At 42.1% G+C, this 18,973-nt stretch overlaps 1 protein-coding gene across 9 annotated transcripts in view; it reads right to left on the reverse strand.

The window, feature by feature from the left end:
• PXK (PX domain containing serine/threonine kinase like) overlaps positions 1 to 18,973 on the reverse strand; it is an 80,362-nt gene that overhangs the window by 42,512 nt on the left and 18,877 nt on the right. For 7 of the 9 annotated variants that reach the window (XM_065933376.1, XM_065933375.1, XM_065933368.1 and 4 more), the window contains exons 2-4: positions 14,158 to 14,208; positions 11,975 to 12,022; positions 4,086 to 4,272 (exon numbers count right to left, since the gene is read on the reverse strand). In XM_065933376.1, coding sequence (XP_065789448.1) covers positions 4,086 to 4,272; positions 11,975 to 12,022; positions 14,158 to 14,208 — 286 coding nt within the window. The remainder of the gene's footprint in view (positions 1 to 4,085; positions 4,273 to 11,974; positions 12,023 to 14,157; positions 14,209 to 18,973) is intronic. The other 2 variants (XM_065933370.1, XM_065933369.1) reach the window with 1 other exon arrangement.

Genomic DNA, 18,973 nt, shown 5'->3' on the forward strand with positions numbered 1-18,973 from the left:
AAACAGCCACTACAGCAAATTATGGAGAGCCCTCAAAAAATTTATAAGTAGAACTACATACAGTTCTTCAATTTCACTCCTTGGTATTTACCAGAAGAAAATGAAAATGCTAACTAGAAAAAAATATATGCACCACCCTGTTCACTGTGGCATTATTTACAGTAGCTGAGATGTGGAAGCAACCTAAGTGTCAGTGGCATGTTCAGTTCAGTCGCTCAGTCGTGTCCGACTCTTTGCGGCCCCGTGAATCGCAGCACGCCAGGCCTCCCTGTCCATCACAAACTCCCAGAGTTTACTCAAACTCATGCCCATCGAGTCGGTGATGCCATCCAGCCATCTCATCCTCTGTCGTCCCCTTCTCCTCCTGCCCCCAATCCCTCCCAGCATCAGGGTCTTTTCCAATGAGTCAACTCTTCACATGAGGTGGCCAAAGTATTGGAGTTTCAGCTTCAGCATCAGTCCTTCCAATGAATACTCAGGACTTATCTCCTTTAGGATGGACTAGTTGGATCTCCTTGCAGTCCAAGGGACTCTCAAGGGTCTTCTCCAACACCATAGTTCAGCATGTTAATCAGTCACAAAAAAGAATGAAATCCTGCCATTTGCAACAACATGGAGGGATACAGTTGATAACTACGTAATATCTTTTTATGGTGACATATATAAGTAGACTTATCATGATGATGATTTTGACAGGTACAGAAACATCAAATCATAATGTTGTGTAACAGGAGCTAACACAGTGCTGCTGCTGGTAAGTGGCTTCAGTTGTGTCCGACTCCGTGCAACCCCATAGACGGCAGCCCACCAGGCTCCCCCATCCCTGGGATTCTCCAGGCAAGAACACTGGAGTGGGTTGCCATTTCCTTCTCCAATGCACGAAAGTGAGAAGTGAAAGTGAAGTCGCTCAGTCGTGTCCGACTCTTAGCGACCCCATGGACTGCAGCCTACCGGGCTCCTCCGTCCATGGGGTATTCCAGGCAAGAGTACTGGAGTGGGTTGCCATTGCCTCTTCCGACTAGTGCAGGTCAATTATTCTTCAAAAACTCACAGAAAAAGAGATCAGATCTGTGGTTATCAGAGGTGGGGGCTGGAGGTAGGAGGATGGGGAATTGAATGAAGGTAGCCGAAAGGTACAAACGTCCAGCTATAAGAGAAATAAGTACTAGGAATGCAATACGCAGCACGATAAATATAACTAACTCTGCTGTACATTATGCATGCATGAAAGTTACTAAGAGAGTAAATTCTAAGAGTTCTTTTTTTTTTTTTTTTTTATTCTAAGAGTTCTTATCACATAGAAGCAATTTTTTTCTCCTACTTTAATCCTGCATCTCTATGAGATGATGGATGGTCACTAAACTTACTGTGATCCTCATGCCACAACGTATGTAAGTCAAATCACTATGCTGTACACCTTAAACATATTCAGTGCTGTATGTCAATTATATCTCAATAAAATTGGAAGGAAAACAAAAAACTTACATTAAAAAATAAATAAAACAAGAGGGTTAGTCTAGATGCATCTGCTGCAAGGTCCCTGCTAGCTCTGATCCCCTGGCAACTCAAGGTATTTCCAGTACAAGCTCCCTGAGAACAAGGAGCACATTTTCCTCACACCTGTACCCCAACACCCAGCCCTGCACCCAGCATGGGGCATGGGCAGAGCAGACAGTTAAGCGTACGGAATGGATAGCATCATCACATGTACACTACACCTTGACGTTTGACCTCAAGAGAACACCAGCAGACACTGTCAGGAAACGCTGTGGACAAACAAACCAATGAACAGGGCTGAGCTGCAAGGGATTCGATAAAAGTCAACCCAGAGTCCATGGTGTGATGATCCTGGAACAAGCAAGGTGAAGTAAAGTGAAATGAAAGCCAAGGGAGACCTGCTCTGAAAGAACACGAGTTGTCCTGGGAGCTCCAGGCCACTCATGCTTTTTCTCCAATGAGCTCCAAGAAACAAGCAGGGTAAAAAATGCAAGCCTTGTAACAATTCAAAGTTCAATTTCATAACTCACAGCAAATATGAGTTTGAAATAAACTTCCCTTCAGTGGGTTGCTTTCTACAAAGGCATTCTTCTTACCCCTGCAGGCACTTTCACTAGAAGATGACAGGCATGTTCACAGGCAAGGCTTCTCAAACTTTAATATGCCTGCAAATAACCTGGGGACCTTGTTAAAAACCACATCCTGATTCTAGGTTTGGGCTGGGGCCTGAAGGCTACATCCCTGACAAGCTCCCGATGATGCCAGTGCTGCTCATCAGGGGACCCATGATGTGAGTAGCAATTTCCAACTGTGGTTTTCAAACTCAACTGCATATTAGAATCTCTGGGGAGGGCGGGCTTACAAATTATGAACCCCATCCGCAGAGATTCTGATTTGATTGGCATGAATGCAGTCTGGGCATTGGAATTTTTTTTTAAAGCTCCCCAGGTGATTCCATTATGCAGAAAAGTTTCAGGCTTCCCTGGTAGACGGCAGTAGACACTGGTTCGATCCCTGATCTGGGAAGATTCCGCATGCCTCGGAGCAACAAAGTCCAGGCGCTGTAACTACTGAGCCTGTGCTCTAGAGCCTGGGAGCTGCAATACTGAGTCCACGTGCTGCAACTACTGAAGCCCTCACGCCCTAGTGCCCGTGCCCCGAAACAAGACACGTTACCACAGTGAGAAGCCCGCACATCACAGCTAGAACAACGAAGACCCAGCATGGCCAAAAATTAATTAGTTAATTAATTGATTAAAAATAAAGAAAAGTTTCATGCCTGATAAGTAGTCCTCTGTTTCCCTCTATCTGACACAAGAATAAAAGCGTCTCCTTCTAATTACTTCAAAAGCAGTGCTCTAAGGACCCAAAATGTAGCCTCTAAATGGTCTATTCTCTTAGCAAGGAAATCAGCTTATTAATGATACCCAGTGTTCCACTTAGACTCTCAGCATGGCTTAGCTTTAACAAATTGGCTGAATGCTAGTCACTGGGTTGGTTTTACAACAGCTTCTATTGGCCTGTTGAAGGCCATGCCAGAGTGTATTAAACATTTAATCACTCATTCTGCTGACAATGGGCTTACAAAACTGCTGCTGGCCGTATGCGTGACTGGCACCCTTTCCCACTCAGGCCCCTGGCTGCTGCTCTGTCCAGGGAAGGTTTGGAAAGGGACCACCTGCTCCCTAGGCTTTGCACACAGCAGGTTTCAGGAAGCAACTGGGAAGACACAGAAAGGCCCCTTCTGAATCACTGCTGTGTTTAAAGTAATTCCCAGAAGAGCCAGGCATGATAATATATGCTGTAAACACAAAAACAGGCAAATATAAATCAAACTGACATTACTGTACAGATCATTGTGGACTATTTACTCTCAGTTTTGTCAGGGAAGATCATAATGACAAGACTCTGTACACAGACAAGTTCTCATCCATATTTTTCTAAACAGGCATTAAAAACATTTTAGAATAATTTTTCTCTTACAGAGACATGGATGGACCTGGAGTGTGTCATACCAAGTGAAGTCAGTCAGAAAGAGAAAAATAAATATCGTGTGTTGACACATATAAGTGTGTCTAGAAAAATGGTACGGGTGACCCTATTTCCAAAGCAGGAACACAGATGCGGACATACAGAATGGATATGTGGACACAGCGGGGGAAGGAGAGGGAGATGTGGGAGATTAGGACTGACATATATGCACTGCCATACGTAAAACAGATAGGCAGTGGGAAACTGCTATAAAATACAGCAGGCTCGGCTCAGTGCTCCATGGGGACTTAGAGGGTAGGCTGGTGGTGGCACTGAGAAGTTGAGGAGGGAGAGGCTATATGCATACATACAGCTGATTCACTTTACGGTACAGCAGAAATTAACACAACATTGTACAGCAATTATCTTCCAGTTTAAAAATATGTTCTTCTTAGGTATCTATGGCAAATTACAATCAGGTAAGTATTAGCAGATGAATAATGCCCTAGAACACATCTCCCCATCTGGAAGGAGAGTTTCTCCCACATATATTATCTCCAGCAAAGAAAAGTGCCTCTTTTGTCCCAGGAATGTAACTGACAGATCCCTCTACTTACCAGTGTAGTTTGCAGAATAGTTGTTTGGATCTAGAAACTTCTTAACCAGCTCACAGTTAGACAAGATATGATTTGTGGTGATAACGTTGAGATAGTTCTGAAGACCTTTCTGCCTCTCAGCTATGAATTCACGATCCATGTTACCAATCAATTTTTTGGGAGGAAGAGGTAGACTTAGGCCTGCAATCTTTAATTAAAAAGAAAAAAGAAAAGTATTATACTCACGTCATCCCCAAATAAGACAGAATAGCAGAATCCTGAGCCAACAGGTTTCGTTAGGCCTAAAACATTTCAGGATACATCCTCATCAGTTGTATTGTAAACATGTGAAAATCTGTACATCTTAGAACTGATAAAATGTTTTACCAAGTGTAGCAACTTTAAGACTAAATTTTTTAAATGAAATTTACACATGAACATATTTTCCGAGAGTCAAATACTTGTTTATTACTGCCGGCAGTCCGGTGATGCTCGCCCCCCACTACCCCGGCCGAAAGGTATCCATTCCCCACTCCCCTAAGGTGGCCACGCTCAACTCTTTCAGCTGATCTTTTGGAAGAAGTGACGGTTTACATTGTTATGCCTCGATTTTTCACTTTTAGGCATCTGTAAGTTTCTCATTAGAGGAGATGAGGGTTAAGTTCTCTTTCACAACCTGATCTCATCCACACACATTCTATTCCTAATTCTTCTAACATCATGATGCTATCTTTTAAATAAGTGCAGCATGTATGCTTACATTAGGTAAATGATACTCACAACTGAGCCAAAGAGCATGCTTCTACTCCTTTCTGTCAACTAACATTTTTTTTCTAGCTTTTGCTTCAACTCCAAACTCTCCATCTAAGCCTTCAACGCACTGAGATACAAAGATGAATCAATGTAATCTTCTTGAAGAGCACTTTCCAGAACCCAGAAACCTGTTCCAAGCAGGACAGGTGATCCCTAGACCTGCGGGAAGACTGGCATCCCAGAATCTGCCTTCACCACCATGCTAGAGAAGCCTCTGCCCTTTCTCCTGCTAGACCCCATTTCTATATCCACACCTGCCTTTTTCTTAGATAATCCCCTCACTTTTGGTGGAGATACCGTCTGTCAGCTTTCCAGAAAGGAAGAATTGTTTGAAACCTTGCACGTTAATAAAAAATGTCTTTATTTGGAATTTCCTGGTGGTCTGTGAGTAGGGCTCTGAGCTTCCACTGCCGGGGTCAAGGGTTCCACCCCTGACTGGTAGTGGTGGTTGGGGGCCGGGGGGTTGACTAAGATTTCACATGCCTCACATGGAATTAGTTTAAAAAAAGAGAGAAAAGAAATTCTTTTTTTTTTTTTTAAAGTCTTTATTCTACTCTCACACCTGATTGATAATGAGTCTTGATATGGAACTCTAAGTCGGAAATATTTGTTCTTCAGAATTTTTAGAAATTACACTATTGTCTTTTAGTCGCCAGTTCAAACAGTAGTTTCGTGATTCTAGTTTTTTTCTGCCTGGAAGCTTTTGGGATCTTCTTTTTGACCTGTTTGTGAATCCCACCTCCCTTTAATGTGGCTCTGTGTTCATTCTCTGTACTGAGTACTCAGCCCTTTCCCTCCAGAAATTAATATCCTTATATTTGTTGGTATTGTCTTGCATTAGGTCATTATTCCTTTCTCTCCATGCCCTACGCTTTCTTTTTCTGGAAGTCCTGTTTTCCAAAGTTGGACCTTCTGGACTGGTCGGTCCTCTGTTCTTATCTTTTCCCTCTCATTTTCCAACTATGTTAAACTATGTTAAACAACTATGCTAAATATTTTTTCCCTGGGATATTTCCTTTATCTTTCAGGCCTTCTAAAGAGTTTTCATTTCTACTACTATTATCTTTATATATATATATATATATATATAATTTCTAAATTCTCCTTGCTTTCCTTAATAGCATCCTGAATGTCATTCAACTTTTTTGTCTCTGAGATTATAAACTATAATTTTTCTGAGAACCTGTGACCTCAGTCTCTTTAGCTCATTCTCTTAGGCTGGGCAGATCCCCAAAGGAATATTCCCGGTTCCTTTGCCTGGAGAGTCTAAGCCTAACTGCCAGTAATCTGGGCACTGGGGGGAAGGAGAGGGCTCAGCTGGGGGTGGGGGAGGGACAGGTCTCCTCTTTAATATATAAATATTTCCAACTGTGCCTGCATTCTCCAGTCCAAAGAATGTTCAACCCTTTCCAGAGGGAAAAACCCCAGTTTCTCCAATGGAGAAGAGTAGGCATAAATTGTTCTGATGGGGAGCCCTGGGAATCCAACTGCTTAAACATACTTTCAACTCCTGATTTTAGCTTGACCTCACCCCACGTTGGAGGTAGCACTTGGTGCTGTCATTATTTTGGAGGTTCTATGGTGTAAACTGGGACCAAATGGGTTTATCCACCCCTACTACCATCTCGCAATTCTGCCTTCCCATATCTGCTTAATTAGTTAGCTCTCATTCACTGGATTTTTAGTTTTTAATGTTTTTGTTGTAATTTTCTCTTCTATTTGTCCTTGAAGGGGTGTGTGTGTGTGTGTGTGTGTGTGTGTGTGTGTGTACATATACAAGATCAAATTTACTGTTGTTTTAGAGTGGCTTGGGGAGAAAGGAAAAATAAATGCAGATGTGCAATGTACTATCATTTTCCAGATGATTTAAACTTTGACTCTATTTTTTAAACTTAAAAAACAAAGTATCAGATTGGAATCATAATTTAATGAGCAAAAAACTGCTTTCAAAGAGCAGTACTAGTCTACCCTTGTGCTTAGAGTGGTCCAAGTGGCATGTATATTGATCGAGGGAAACGTCTAAAACAGAAAAAGCATCTTGAATTCAGACAAGCATGTCATCTAAATCACCCATGTGGGCAAACCTAACTGAGCCTGCTTCATTCCATTTTTTCAAACAATGAAGACCTTGAACTTGGCAATTAGGCAAGTTTGAACCTTGAACTTGAATTAGGCAAGATGACAAGGTTGGCTGATAATTCTGAACTGCCTGTTTCTACAACATACTTATGAAAATATGTCAGAACACACTTAGAGTAAATTTTCAACCATGGCCAAATTCACTGCCAAATAAGACACTCAATTTCAGGCTGTTTTCCTCTCTCATACAATTACGCTTTATGGAATAGCAGTTTCTTTATTAACTAAATAAAAAAGCAAAGTTATAAAGAAAGCAGGTCACTCATCTGGTACACATCCAAGTCAATTGTTTTATTATTATTTCTGTTCAGGAGCACTGAGTAATATAAGGGAATCAATGGTAATGTGTTACTGAAAATATAATTGATTTATTTCTTTTAAAAACTCTTTTATTAAGTTGCAGGATATAATCTCATTTGCATGTCTGTGTGAACCTATGTGTAAGCCCAGGCATACCGTTACATATACACAAAGAATGTCTAAAAGGACTTACTCTACCTGCTTTAGAGTGGCTACCATTGGGAGTGGATTGGTCAATTAATTTTTAATTCTATACTATGAAAGGTTAACATACCTTATTTATTATTTTTCAATTAAAAAAACCACTTTTGCTCATCAGAGTTATCATATATACAACAAGGATTAAAAAAAAAAAATACCGACAGCCAATATCAGCACATCTGCCTGCACTACTCACTCAAGAGCAGACCCAGCTGAAGCCCGGGTCACTCAGAATGGAGAGTCACACCTGACAAGATCAGATTTAAACCCCAATGGGACTATTTTTCACTCACAGTGGGGATGTCAGAATGAATTAGATAAGCTTTCTGTTTCAAACTTTGTGGTCTCCAAGCTTAAAAAAAAAATTATTATTTTTTAAGTCAGGCATCATTTCTCTTTAGGTAAACTAGACAGCATATTACCTGCCAACCATAAACTCTGCCAACAAAGGTCTGTCTAGTCAAAGTTATGGTTTTTCCAGTAGTCATGTATGGACATGAGAGTTAGACTATAGAAAAAGTTGAGCACCAAAGAATTGATGCTTTTGAACTGTGGTGATGGAGAAGATTCTTGAGAGTCCCTTGGACTGCAAGGAGATCCAACCAGTCCATCCTAAAGGAAATCAGTCCTGAATATTCATTGGAAGGACTGATGCTGAAGTTCCAGTACTCTGGCAACTGATGCGAAGAACTGACTCATTGGAAAAGACCCTGATGCTGGGAAAGATTGAAGGCAGGAGGAGAAGAGGACGACAGAGGATGAGATGGTTGGATGGCATTACTGACTTGATGGAGATGAATTTTAGCAAGCTCTGGGAGTGGGTGATGGACAGGGAAGCCTGGCGTGCTGCAGTACATGGGGTCACAAAGAATTGGACACGACTGAGTGAGTGACTGAACTGAACTGAAATGTACTGCTCTGCCCCAGACACCTCATCAGCTCTTCCAAACCATCAGGTGAAACAAAAAAATTCTTCACCAACAACTGAGTAGAGTGTCTCTGCCATGTCAGTCTGCTAGGCACATGGCAGGTGTTTTCTGCCCCGGTTTGGGTTCTCACAAGAAATTTTTCTCCAAGTGTTGAAACTCTCCAATGTGTGTGTGATTTTAAAATCTTGCCTTTGACAGGAGACTAGCATTCAAGAGAAGTTAACTTTCTCTTTCAGTTTCTCCCAGAACCTCTCAAATGCTTACCCATCACAGAATATAAAGTTTAGAACTCCCGTGACTTGTTAGAAAGGAGGGAGAGAGAATACTAGCACACATATGATGAAGCCACTCAGCCACTGACTTCCTAGACACCGCCACAGGGATGGCTTCAAGCCAAGGCACCTCATCATGACTTTTTTTTTTTTAATTGTTCCCTTTTTAAAGTGCCCTTTGGATTCCATTCTTGAGTTCCCTGTGTAAAGGAAAGAGAACAAGAAAGCCAGCAGAGAAGTCCCCAGAGTTCCTCCACTCCTAACACCTGCAGAGTGACAAAGCAAAGTGGGACTGACAGCCAAAGTGGGGTCTCAAGCCCGTAACCTGACCCATGCTAGCCTAGCAAAAACTTCTAAATTCCATGGCAAACTCTATCAGTTTCAAGAAAACTAGCTTTTTGTCTGGAGGAAAAACCTTCTAACTCTGAATCAGCTAATGTCTCACTTCTGTTAATGATCTGCAAATTGCCTTGAACTCCATTCCAGCAAGTATTCCAGGGAGTGCTAAGTGCTCATCAGACCCTAATTTGTCCCCATTTCTCCCCCAGTATGGGCAGTGAAACCAAATCACAAAACATTTGTGCTGCAAGAGACCTGAAAAGTCATCTGGTTCAGCCTCTTGGCTTCATATGGAGACAGTGAGGACAGAGAGGAAGTACCAGAGCCCAGGCAGAGGCTGGGTCCCCATCTCAAGTCTGAGGGTCCCCTACAGTTCTCATCACTGGAGCTCCTGCTGCAGTCTTTTCCTGTGTCTCATTCTATCTCCCTATACGGTCATTGGTTTGATGGTGCCTTTAAAATAAGGTAGTGGTTTCTCTTCACTGTTATCACAAGATATATTCACTATAAAAAATTGGGAAAATACAGCTCTTTTCTTCTTTTTCCACTTATATAACTTGCACGTGCTTATTTGTACTGAACTTGGAAAGTACAGAATGGTATAAAGAACCAGAAAAAAAAAAAAAAAACAGAACCCATAATCCTGCCACCTGGAGGTCCCCATTGTTAACATTTTGGCATATTTCCTCCCAACAGCTTTTCCTAAACATTTCATGTAATTATTATATTGCATGTATACTTTTACACACTGCTTTTTTATTTCACTTAGATATTTTTTCTATTGGGTTCAAACAACCCTGCATATGTGTATTATATTTCTCTTCCTTCAGCAGAAACTCATTTATCTGTCAGAAGGGTAATCAGAAACTGAAATTCATGGTCTCAGTTTTATTCTGTGGTTTTGGAGTCTTTTGGGTCTGTTTTACGGAGGTTGTTTTGAAATTATTTTGCTGCCAAAAAGTTGTATGTACTTTCTTCTGTCTGTTTACTTGGATCCAGGAAAACCTCCCACTTAAGTGCTGTCTGGCCATATCCTGCCCAACACAAGCCAACATCAATACACGTGGATATTTGCATTTGAAATAAGATGCACATTGAAAGTGCCCATTTTAAAAGGGAAAATTACACTGAAGTAAAAATAAAATTCCATTATATTAAATAAGGCCATAATTGAATAGTCATGGAGATTCAACTTTCCATCCCCAAAGCAAGAACAAATAGGAGATAAAACTTTCCTCCCCACCCCATATTCTTGGGGTCTAGGCCCAGGCAGTTTTCATTTCAGAAGTATCTCTCTCATGATTCTTACTCAACCCTGGCTGAATAGCACTGAACAAAATCACGACCCTTTCTTTTAAAACCAGGCAAGGGTTCACTTGTGCATAAAGGTGAAAGCACAGAGTAGGCCCAACATTAGCTCCCAGACGTTCGTGCCACGTTGAGCACATGGAAATATCTGGAGCCTTGTGGGAGAGATCCACTGCTGGAATAAACAGCATGTCAGTCAGTGACTTACCTACAACAGTCATCAGAGGCGCAGTTTTTGTCTGAGTGGAAAGACTATGCTCTTAAAATCCACAAGTGAAACCAACTAAAGCCATCTCTGACAATCTGATCTCTGCCGATATTCTATCTGTATATTTAAACTGGTCACACTACAATTAAAATGGAGACAGACAGCAAGTGTGAAGCAAGACCACATGTCAGTGACATAAAGGTCTGCAGATACTCAGGCCATTTCTACTGGATGGGGAACACGGCATTCAGCAGTTGTAAATAATGTGAAAGTCTGGACCTACAACCGCTCTTTTTCCAAAGGCTGGTCAGTAAAAAGGAGCCTTTTGATGGAAAGGCAGCGTGACACGCCCTCCCAGCCCTCCATCCCCCTGTCCTCTGTGACAAGGTAAGAGATCACTCAGAATCAGTGATGAGCCAGTTCACCTCCCGGGTGAGCTGGTCTTGAGCTAAGCACTCCGCTCCAAGGGTCTATGCCACCACTCAAAGTTGAGATACAATAAAGGCCCAATGGAAGTGACCGTGGAACTGTTAGTCCCTTGGTCATGCCTGGCTCTTTGCGACCCCATGGACTGTAGCCCACCAGGCTCCTCTGTCAATGGAATTCTCCAGGCAAGAATACTGGAGTGGGTTGCCACTTCCTTCTCCAGGGGAACTTCCCGACCCAGGCATCTAACCCAGCTCTCCTGCATTTCAGGCAGATTCTTTACTGAATCCTGGTCTTAGCCACCAGGGGAGCCCCAGTGGTCTTCAATAATCCATGGCGCTTGAAGACCCATCTGCCAGGTGAGGCTGTGGTGATGCTGTCAGCACTTCCCACAGGGCTCACACTTCTCTAGGACCCTTTGACCACTAGCAGCACCAGATCACTCCTCTTTCCATCATGGCCACTGAGCTACAAACATTTAAACCAAAGGGATTTGGGAATACTTATTTGAGAGAAAAAAGCTAATGCTGAAAAAGGCTGTGTCTCTACTTACTGCTGAGTGCTGATCTGTGCTGCTGACTATGTGGCCTAGTTTAAGAGAGTCTGAGAGTCCCTGCTCTCACTGAACAACTCTAGTAATCCATCTAGGCATTTCCAACCTGTGAAAAGGAGATAACACACAGCATCCCATGACTGCGGTTAAGGAAGCAGTCTGGCAAAAGGTAACCGGCTGTACGGTGACTATTATAAATGACATTTATTCCCCAAGTCTATTTTTAGAGTCACACATCATCTGTTTGAAGTATGAGCTTATCACCTTTGCTAGGGAAATCTGATAACTTCTTGTTCCTGATGTTGCCATTTCCAACCCTGGAAGATACCACAAGCAACAAATGTGTGTCATTGGTGTTTTAGAATAATTTCTAAGATACCCCAAGCAACAAATGTGTGTCATTGGTGTTTTAGAATAATTACCTGCAAGCTGTTGTTCAGCAAATCAAAGTCACTGTATCTCCTAACAATCTGGAAGAAAGAAAACAGTGGTGTTTTGATTCAGCACAAGCTATCAATTTTCATTTCCTTATTTAAAACTTATTGGTGTTCTAGAGTCAAGGCACTTGCATTAAGGGTAGCAGGGCTTATACCTGAAGCTTAACTTGTTTCACTTGGCAGCCCCAGAAAACAGACCAAGCAGTGTCCCAGAGTTGGCCGGACGGTGGGAAACTGGTTAATGCCAGCCAAACTCACAAGACGCCAACAGGTAAGAGAGAAGGATGATGTTTTGAGAGTGAATTGCTCTTTAATTTTTTTTTTTCAATTAACTAGGCACCTAGTTAACTAGAAAGATGAGTTAATAATTTACCAAAAAAAAAAAGATGTTTAGCTGAACATGAAATCAAAGTAAATGGATGTAGACAGTTTTGAAGCTATTCCATCTTTGCCTTGAGTAAAACCGCCCCTCTTTGAGATCGCACCAGTTTAGAGGCTGGATGCACCTGCTGGCACCACCTTTCACCAATTCCCCTCCTGGCTAACAGTCCACACCCACTGTCCACACCCATTGTCCACACATTTTCTCTTAGTTATGTTGATGCCAGTGATTGCTAAGTCACTTCAGTCGTGTCCGACTGAGTGCGACCCCACAGACAGCAGCCCACCAGGCTCCCGTCCCTGGGATTTTCTGGGCAAGAACACTGGAGTGGGTTGCCATTTCCTCCTGCCACTGATTAGGCCACAGCAAATTATACTAGCTCTTCAGTCAGAGGGGAAGGAAGCTATTTGGCTTTCAAATAGTTTTTCTAATGTTTATTGATGATTCTCAAATATTAGTGTGTAGGAGAATTACTTGGAGATCATCGAGGACCCTACTCACCCAAAGGGAAACAAATTCAGGAAGTTAAGTATCTACATTTTTATTAAGTATTCCCCAGGCCTCTAAAGCACTGGATTTACAAGACTACATATAAAAGGTTGATTTTTCTGGTAGGACACTGTCCTTGGGCCTGCTTGGCATTCATATATATCAAAAAGTTAAACATGAGGCCATACAAGGGAGCAAAAGGTGGCACAGAGAATACTTGAATTCTACCCCTGTTCCGTCACAGACTTCAGTATGATCTTGGACTAGTTTGTTGCCTTTTTTGTTGTTGTTGTTACTTGCCTTTTGAATGTAAAATGACGCTAATGTGATGGCATAGAACTGGCTTTAATGGGCTAAGTGAATTAATGTGCTTGAACCAGTGCCTTAACAATAAATGCTCAGTTCAGTTCCGTCGCTCAGTCGTGTCTGACTCTTTGCGACCCCATGGACAGCAGCACGCCAGGTTTCCCTGTCCATCACCAACTCCAGGAGCCTGTTTAAACTCATGTCCATCGACTCTGTGATGTTATAATTATTCCAACTAAAAGTAGTTAGAATTCTCAGGCAAATACAAGACCAAGTACAAGCCTTTGAGGTCAAAGACTGCTCAAGGTGAGAGGTAAGGTTCAAGCCGGGCTGTGAAGGACAAGGTAAGGTTTTTGGAAGACAGAACGCGAACGTCAATGTAATCACACAGCAGGAGAGAAATGGCTCCTGTACAGAATTCAGCCTCTTTCTGCAAGTCAACTGGGATGGAAAGGACCTCTAGATCTATAGAGTAAGTTCTCTTTCTCTGGGGCCATCCATTAGGAAAGCTGGCCTTGGAGCTGTAAATAGACATGACCTGCGGTCAGTGAGGGACCTATCAAGAGAAACGGCCCATGACTAGATTTAAGAGTTCATGAAATGCAGCATCCGAGCTGCACAATGTCTCGGGCACTGTCTCATCTTTCAAACTGGTGGACTGACTACTAGCCTGCCCTACCCACACCCTGGCTTCAGGGGAGGAGGCCTGAATCATTCAACATGAGGAACAAAACAAGTCACCTGCCTACTCTGCTTACTCCGTGTCCAACTGGGGCACACATTCCTACTCTCTGTGGTAACATCATACATGAATTAAACCAAACAAATGAGAACAGGAAAGCCTTTTGTAAGAGATGTCTTAGAGCTAAAGTATTATAAAAGAAATACGATGTATATTTATGCGTGTTTTAGTTTTTGCAGATTTTTAGATGACTCCAGGCCAGAATTTTGTTTAAATATTTTTCCGATGACAAAAAACAAAAAAACTTACCTGCCAGCTATTTTCTACAGAAATTCCTCTTTGTACCCGAATGATATATTCCTAAAAAAGAAGAACAAAAAGTCTCTATTATAAAACTCTATTATAAAACCCAAATCAGAGGATCAAAAATATGATGTGAAAGCATCAGATAGAGTAAACTTCAGAAAAGATTACTAGAGACAGAGAGGGGCATAAAGATAAAAGGGTAATCTCATAGCAAGACACAGCAGTCTTGTGGCATGTGGGATCCCAGTTCCCCAGCCAGGGATGAACCCGCACCCCCTGCGTTAAAAGCATGGAGTCTTAACCACTGGACCACCAGGGAAGTCCCCAAGACACAGCAGTCCTGAATGTGTATGCGCATTCAAACACCAGAGCTGCAAAACATGTGAAACAAAAACTGACAACGACTGGAAGAAGAATCCACCATCAGAGTCAGAGATTTCAACACCTCTCACGCAGCAACTGATAGAACAACAGAAACCCAGTAAGAATAGAGAAGAATTCAACAAAACCACTACTGATGAAAAATTAATCAACAGTTGATCTAAGCAAACAATGAAAATTTTTATTGAAGTCGACCTGGGGACTATAACTCAGGAGACATTCTTTCAGAAAGCTCTTGAGGACTGTTGGGCCTATTAGAGGCCAAGGCACAGTTCTACAAGTTTTGTGGACAAACAGTTATTCATCAAATGACGTATCAACCGTTTACACAACCCAGATCTGCAGTTAAGAAACAAATCGTACAAAGCAAGTCGTGGTCATGGTGACTTCTTACTAGAATAAGAAGGAATGTTGTTTCCTAAACAGGTCTAGTTAATGCATAAGCAGAATACATACTATAGGGGAGGGCTCTGGGAGGCCCAAATGGGCTGAAAAAAATTTTACATCTCATTTTTTTTCTTGTCCTGCCATAAAATATGAACTTCATTTCATCATCATCAACTAACAAATGTAATCAGCATTTATAGAACACTCCATTCGACAACAGCAGAATATATATTCCTTTCAAGAGGATATACAGATGGCAAATAAGCACAGAAAAAGATATTCAACATTACCAGTCATCAATCAAATGCAAAGTTAAGACTACAATGAGATATCACTGTATTTCTATCAGAACAGCTCAAACAAAAAAATAATGATAACACCAAATGCTGGCTAGGGAAATAGCCAAATAGGGATCACATAAATTAACGGCGGGAATTTTAAATGGCACTGAAACTCTATAAAATGGTTTGGCAACTTTTTTTAAATTAAAACAAGCAGCTATCATTATGACCCAGCAACTGCACCCCTGGACATTCATTCCAGAGAAACAAAAACTTATGTCTGTACAGTAACTTATACATGAATGTTCACAGCTATTTTATTGGTAATAGCCCCAAAGTAGAAAAGACAGATGTCTTTAAACAGGTGTATGTTTAAACTTTGCTACTTCCATACCAGGGAATACTACTCAGCAACAAAAATGAATAAACTATTGATACGTGCAACAAACGATGAATCTCTGGAGGATCCTGGGTGTGTGTGCTTAGTCGCTCAGTCATGTCAGACTCTTTTCAACCCCATGGGCTGTAGCCCGCCAGACACCTCTCTCCATGGGGATTATACAGGCAAGCATACTGGAGTAGGTTACCATGCCCTCCTCCAGGGGATCTTCCCAACCCAGGGATCAAACTCAGGTCTCCCCCATTGCAGGCAGATTCTTTACCATCTGAACCACTTAGGGAAGCCCCTCTGGAGGATTACACGGAGTGAAAAAGAAAATCCCCAAAGATTATAAACTACATGTCTCCATTTAGACAATATTTATGAAATGACAGAATCACAGATATGGAGAACAGCCTATTGGTTGTCAACAGTCATGGCTGGGGTAGCAGGGTGTGTGTGGAAGGGAATCAGGTGGGACTAGAGAAGGGCAAGGTGATGTGCTATGGTTTGAACGTCTCGGTCCCCACAAGGTTTACATGCTGAAATACTAACTCCCAAAAATGATGGTATTAGAAAGTGGGAGGACCTTTGGGAGTTACTTAGGTCATGAGAGCAAAGCCCTCAAGAATGGGGTCAGCACTCTTCGCAGAGAGGCTCCAGAGCGGTCCCTCACCCTTTCCGCCACATGGGATCGTTTGAGAAGGTGCTAGCTCTGAACCAGGAGGACGACCATCAGAAGGCAGCCATGCTAGCACCTCAGTCTTGGACTTTCAGCCTCCTGAACTGTGAGAAACAAATCTGTTGTGGATCGGCCACTCAGTTCACAGTATTTTGCTAGAGCAGTCTGAATGGACTAAGACATGAGCATGTCTGGGCCGATGGAAAGGTGCTGTATCTTGACTGGGCAACGTTAATATTTTGGTTATGATATCATATCAACTTTAGCAAGACACTACCAATGACAGAAACTGGGTAACAGATATATGGGATCTCTGCAAGGTTTCTTATAACTGTATGTGAATCTGCAATTATCTCAAATCTAAAAAATTAACCTTAGGCATTCAAAATTAGTTTAGTAGAGTCAGAGGACTAAGATCAATGATTTTTCCTGCTCAAAGTTTGCATATAAGTTTTTCGGTTAGAAAAGGCCTTGGTTAAGAAAACAGGTAAAAAGGTAGTATAGGTATGCAGTGATAGCATTTTCCCAAGAAACCAAATCCAGTGACACCTCCCCCTCCTCCCAAGCTGCCTGATCACTGGAAGCTGCCTGATCCTGGGGAGCAAGGAGAAGTGAGCGAGTTAAAAATACCATTCCCAAGACTTGCTAAATCAGAATCTACAAGATAGAAATTAGGAATCAGAAGTTTTCATAGCTTCCCCAGGTAATCAAATAAGCAGGAAATAAAAGACCTCGCTCAGCCTTCTGCTTACACACACAGGGAGTTATGATGAAGCATAGAAAAAAACAGTAACTTTTTTTTCCTCAAATGCTCAGAATTGTTTTAACATTTTGGGATGGTATGATTCAGGTATTACTTATAGTAACTACTCAACAAATGCTTAATCAACACAGGACTCAACAAATCCTTTCTACTGAATTAATTCTGAATTAAATAGGTTATGTAGAAAATAAAGCCAAATAAGCATTGTTAACTTGGCAGCTGAATTTTAAAATAGATCTTATTACACTATCATTCATTTCCATTCTGTTTAGTTTGCAAAGGTTGATAAAGTTCACGTAAGCAGAAATTTCTGCCTACTCTGAACTATGTTAAGAATGGTACATTCAACAATATCCACTCAATTACGAGTGAATCAACTACGTGGCTGGCACCCTGCTTAGCTGGTTTCATGTCAGGTTATAATATAAATATTTCAAAACTGGATTGTGTAGTATGGCAAATCTCTTAAGCAATATACCAATGCAATTATTTCTGAATACATAAAGATAAAATGCTAAAAATACCTGGCTTTCTTGTATTTGGAGATCAGTCTGTTAGCTCTGACATTTTCTTCTTTTCTCAGGGTTCTCTTACTGGCAGATTGTCTGTGCTTTTACATTCTTATAGTAAAGCTAAAATCAGCACATCTAATTGAGTACTTCCAAACAACTACATGCAAACAGGTTTTGATGTTCAAATCGGGGGGAACTGTTACTTCTCAAAAATCACTTCAAGCATCCATTGCTTCACTATTATCTGTCAGAGGAATAATACTTTCAAAATTCCAGCTCAAGGGCTTCCCTGGTGGCTCAGTGGTAAAGAATTCGCCTGCCAGTGCAGGAGACACAAGTTCTATCCCTGATCGGGGAAGATTCCACATGCTACAGAGCAACTAAGCCCGTGCACCACAAGTATTTGCAACTGCTGAGCCCACGTGCCATGACTACTGGTTCCCGCATGCCTAGAGCCCATGCTCTGCCACAAGGGAACCACTGCAATGTGAAGCCCATGCATCGGGACTGCAGAGCAGCCCTCACTCTCCACAACTAGAGAAAAGCCCGTGCAGCAACGAAGGCCCAGCACAGTCAAAAATAAATAAATAAACTGCAGTTCAATGCTGAGCACTTGGTAGATGTGAAACGAACACTGTTGTCCTGCTTCATATACTCTGAGTTTAAAGTTCAGACCGGGTTTTACAAACATGTTGCTGCAGATGATAAACATCACGTGAGCAGTTACCATGTCCCCATCCCTGTGCTTCTGTCCATGCTAGGGGGACAACTCCCACAGTCCAACTTCACTCTTCCCTCTGTGGACATGCAGTTTAGGGGTTTTGTTTTGTAACTTGCCTATAAAATGGCATGTGATGATGTGGAGGGGAAACATCTGGCAAAAGGGAAGCAGTAAGTACAAGATGGGGCTGGGGTCTTGAGGTCAGAGGGGTCTCCCTGGTAGCTCAGCTGGTAAAAAGAATCTACCTGCAATGCAGAAAACCCCAGTTTGATTCCTGGATCAGGAAGATCCCCTGGAGAAGAGATAGGCTACCCACTCCAGTATTCTTGAGCTTCCCTGGAGGCTCAGCTGGTAAAGAATCTGCCTGCAATGCAGGAGACCTGGGTTCGATCCCTGGGTGGGGAAGACCCCCTGGAGAAGGGAATGACTACTCACTCCAGTATTCTGGCCTGGAGAAATCCACAGATTGTATCGTCCATGGGGTTGCAAACAGTCAGACTGGGATGTCCCCAAATGACATCCTAATTAACGTTTCTGCCAAGACACTCTTATGTTGACATCAGTGTTTTTTCCCCAAAGAAGGTGGATCTGCCCCGAGATGTGGCAATGCCTGGAGACATCTCCGGTTGTCACAGCATGAGGAAATGCCGTGGGAACTTGAGAGCCAGAGGCCAGAGATGCTGCTAAATACACACGAAGCACACGAGACAGCC

Source organism: Muntiacus reevesi, chromosome 4 (assembly GCF_963930625.1).
Source record: "Muntiacus reevesi chromosome 4, mMunRee1.1, whole genome shotgun sequence".
NCBI classification, from domain to species: Eukaryota; Metazoa; Chordata; class Mammalia; order Artiodactyla; family Cervidae; genus Muntiacus; species Muntiacus reevesi.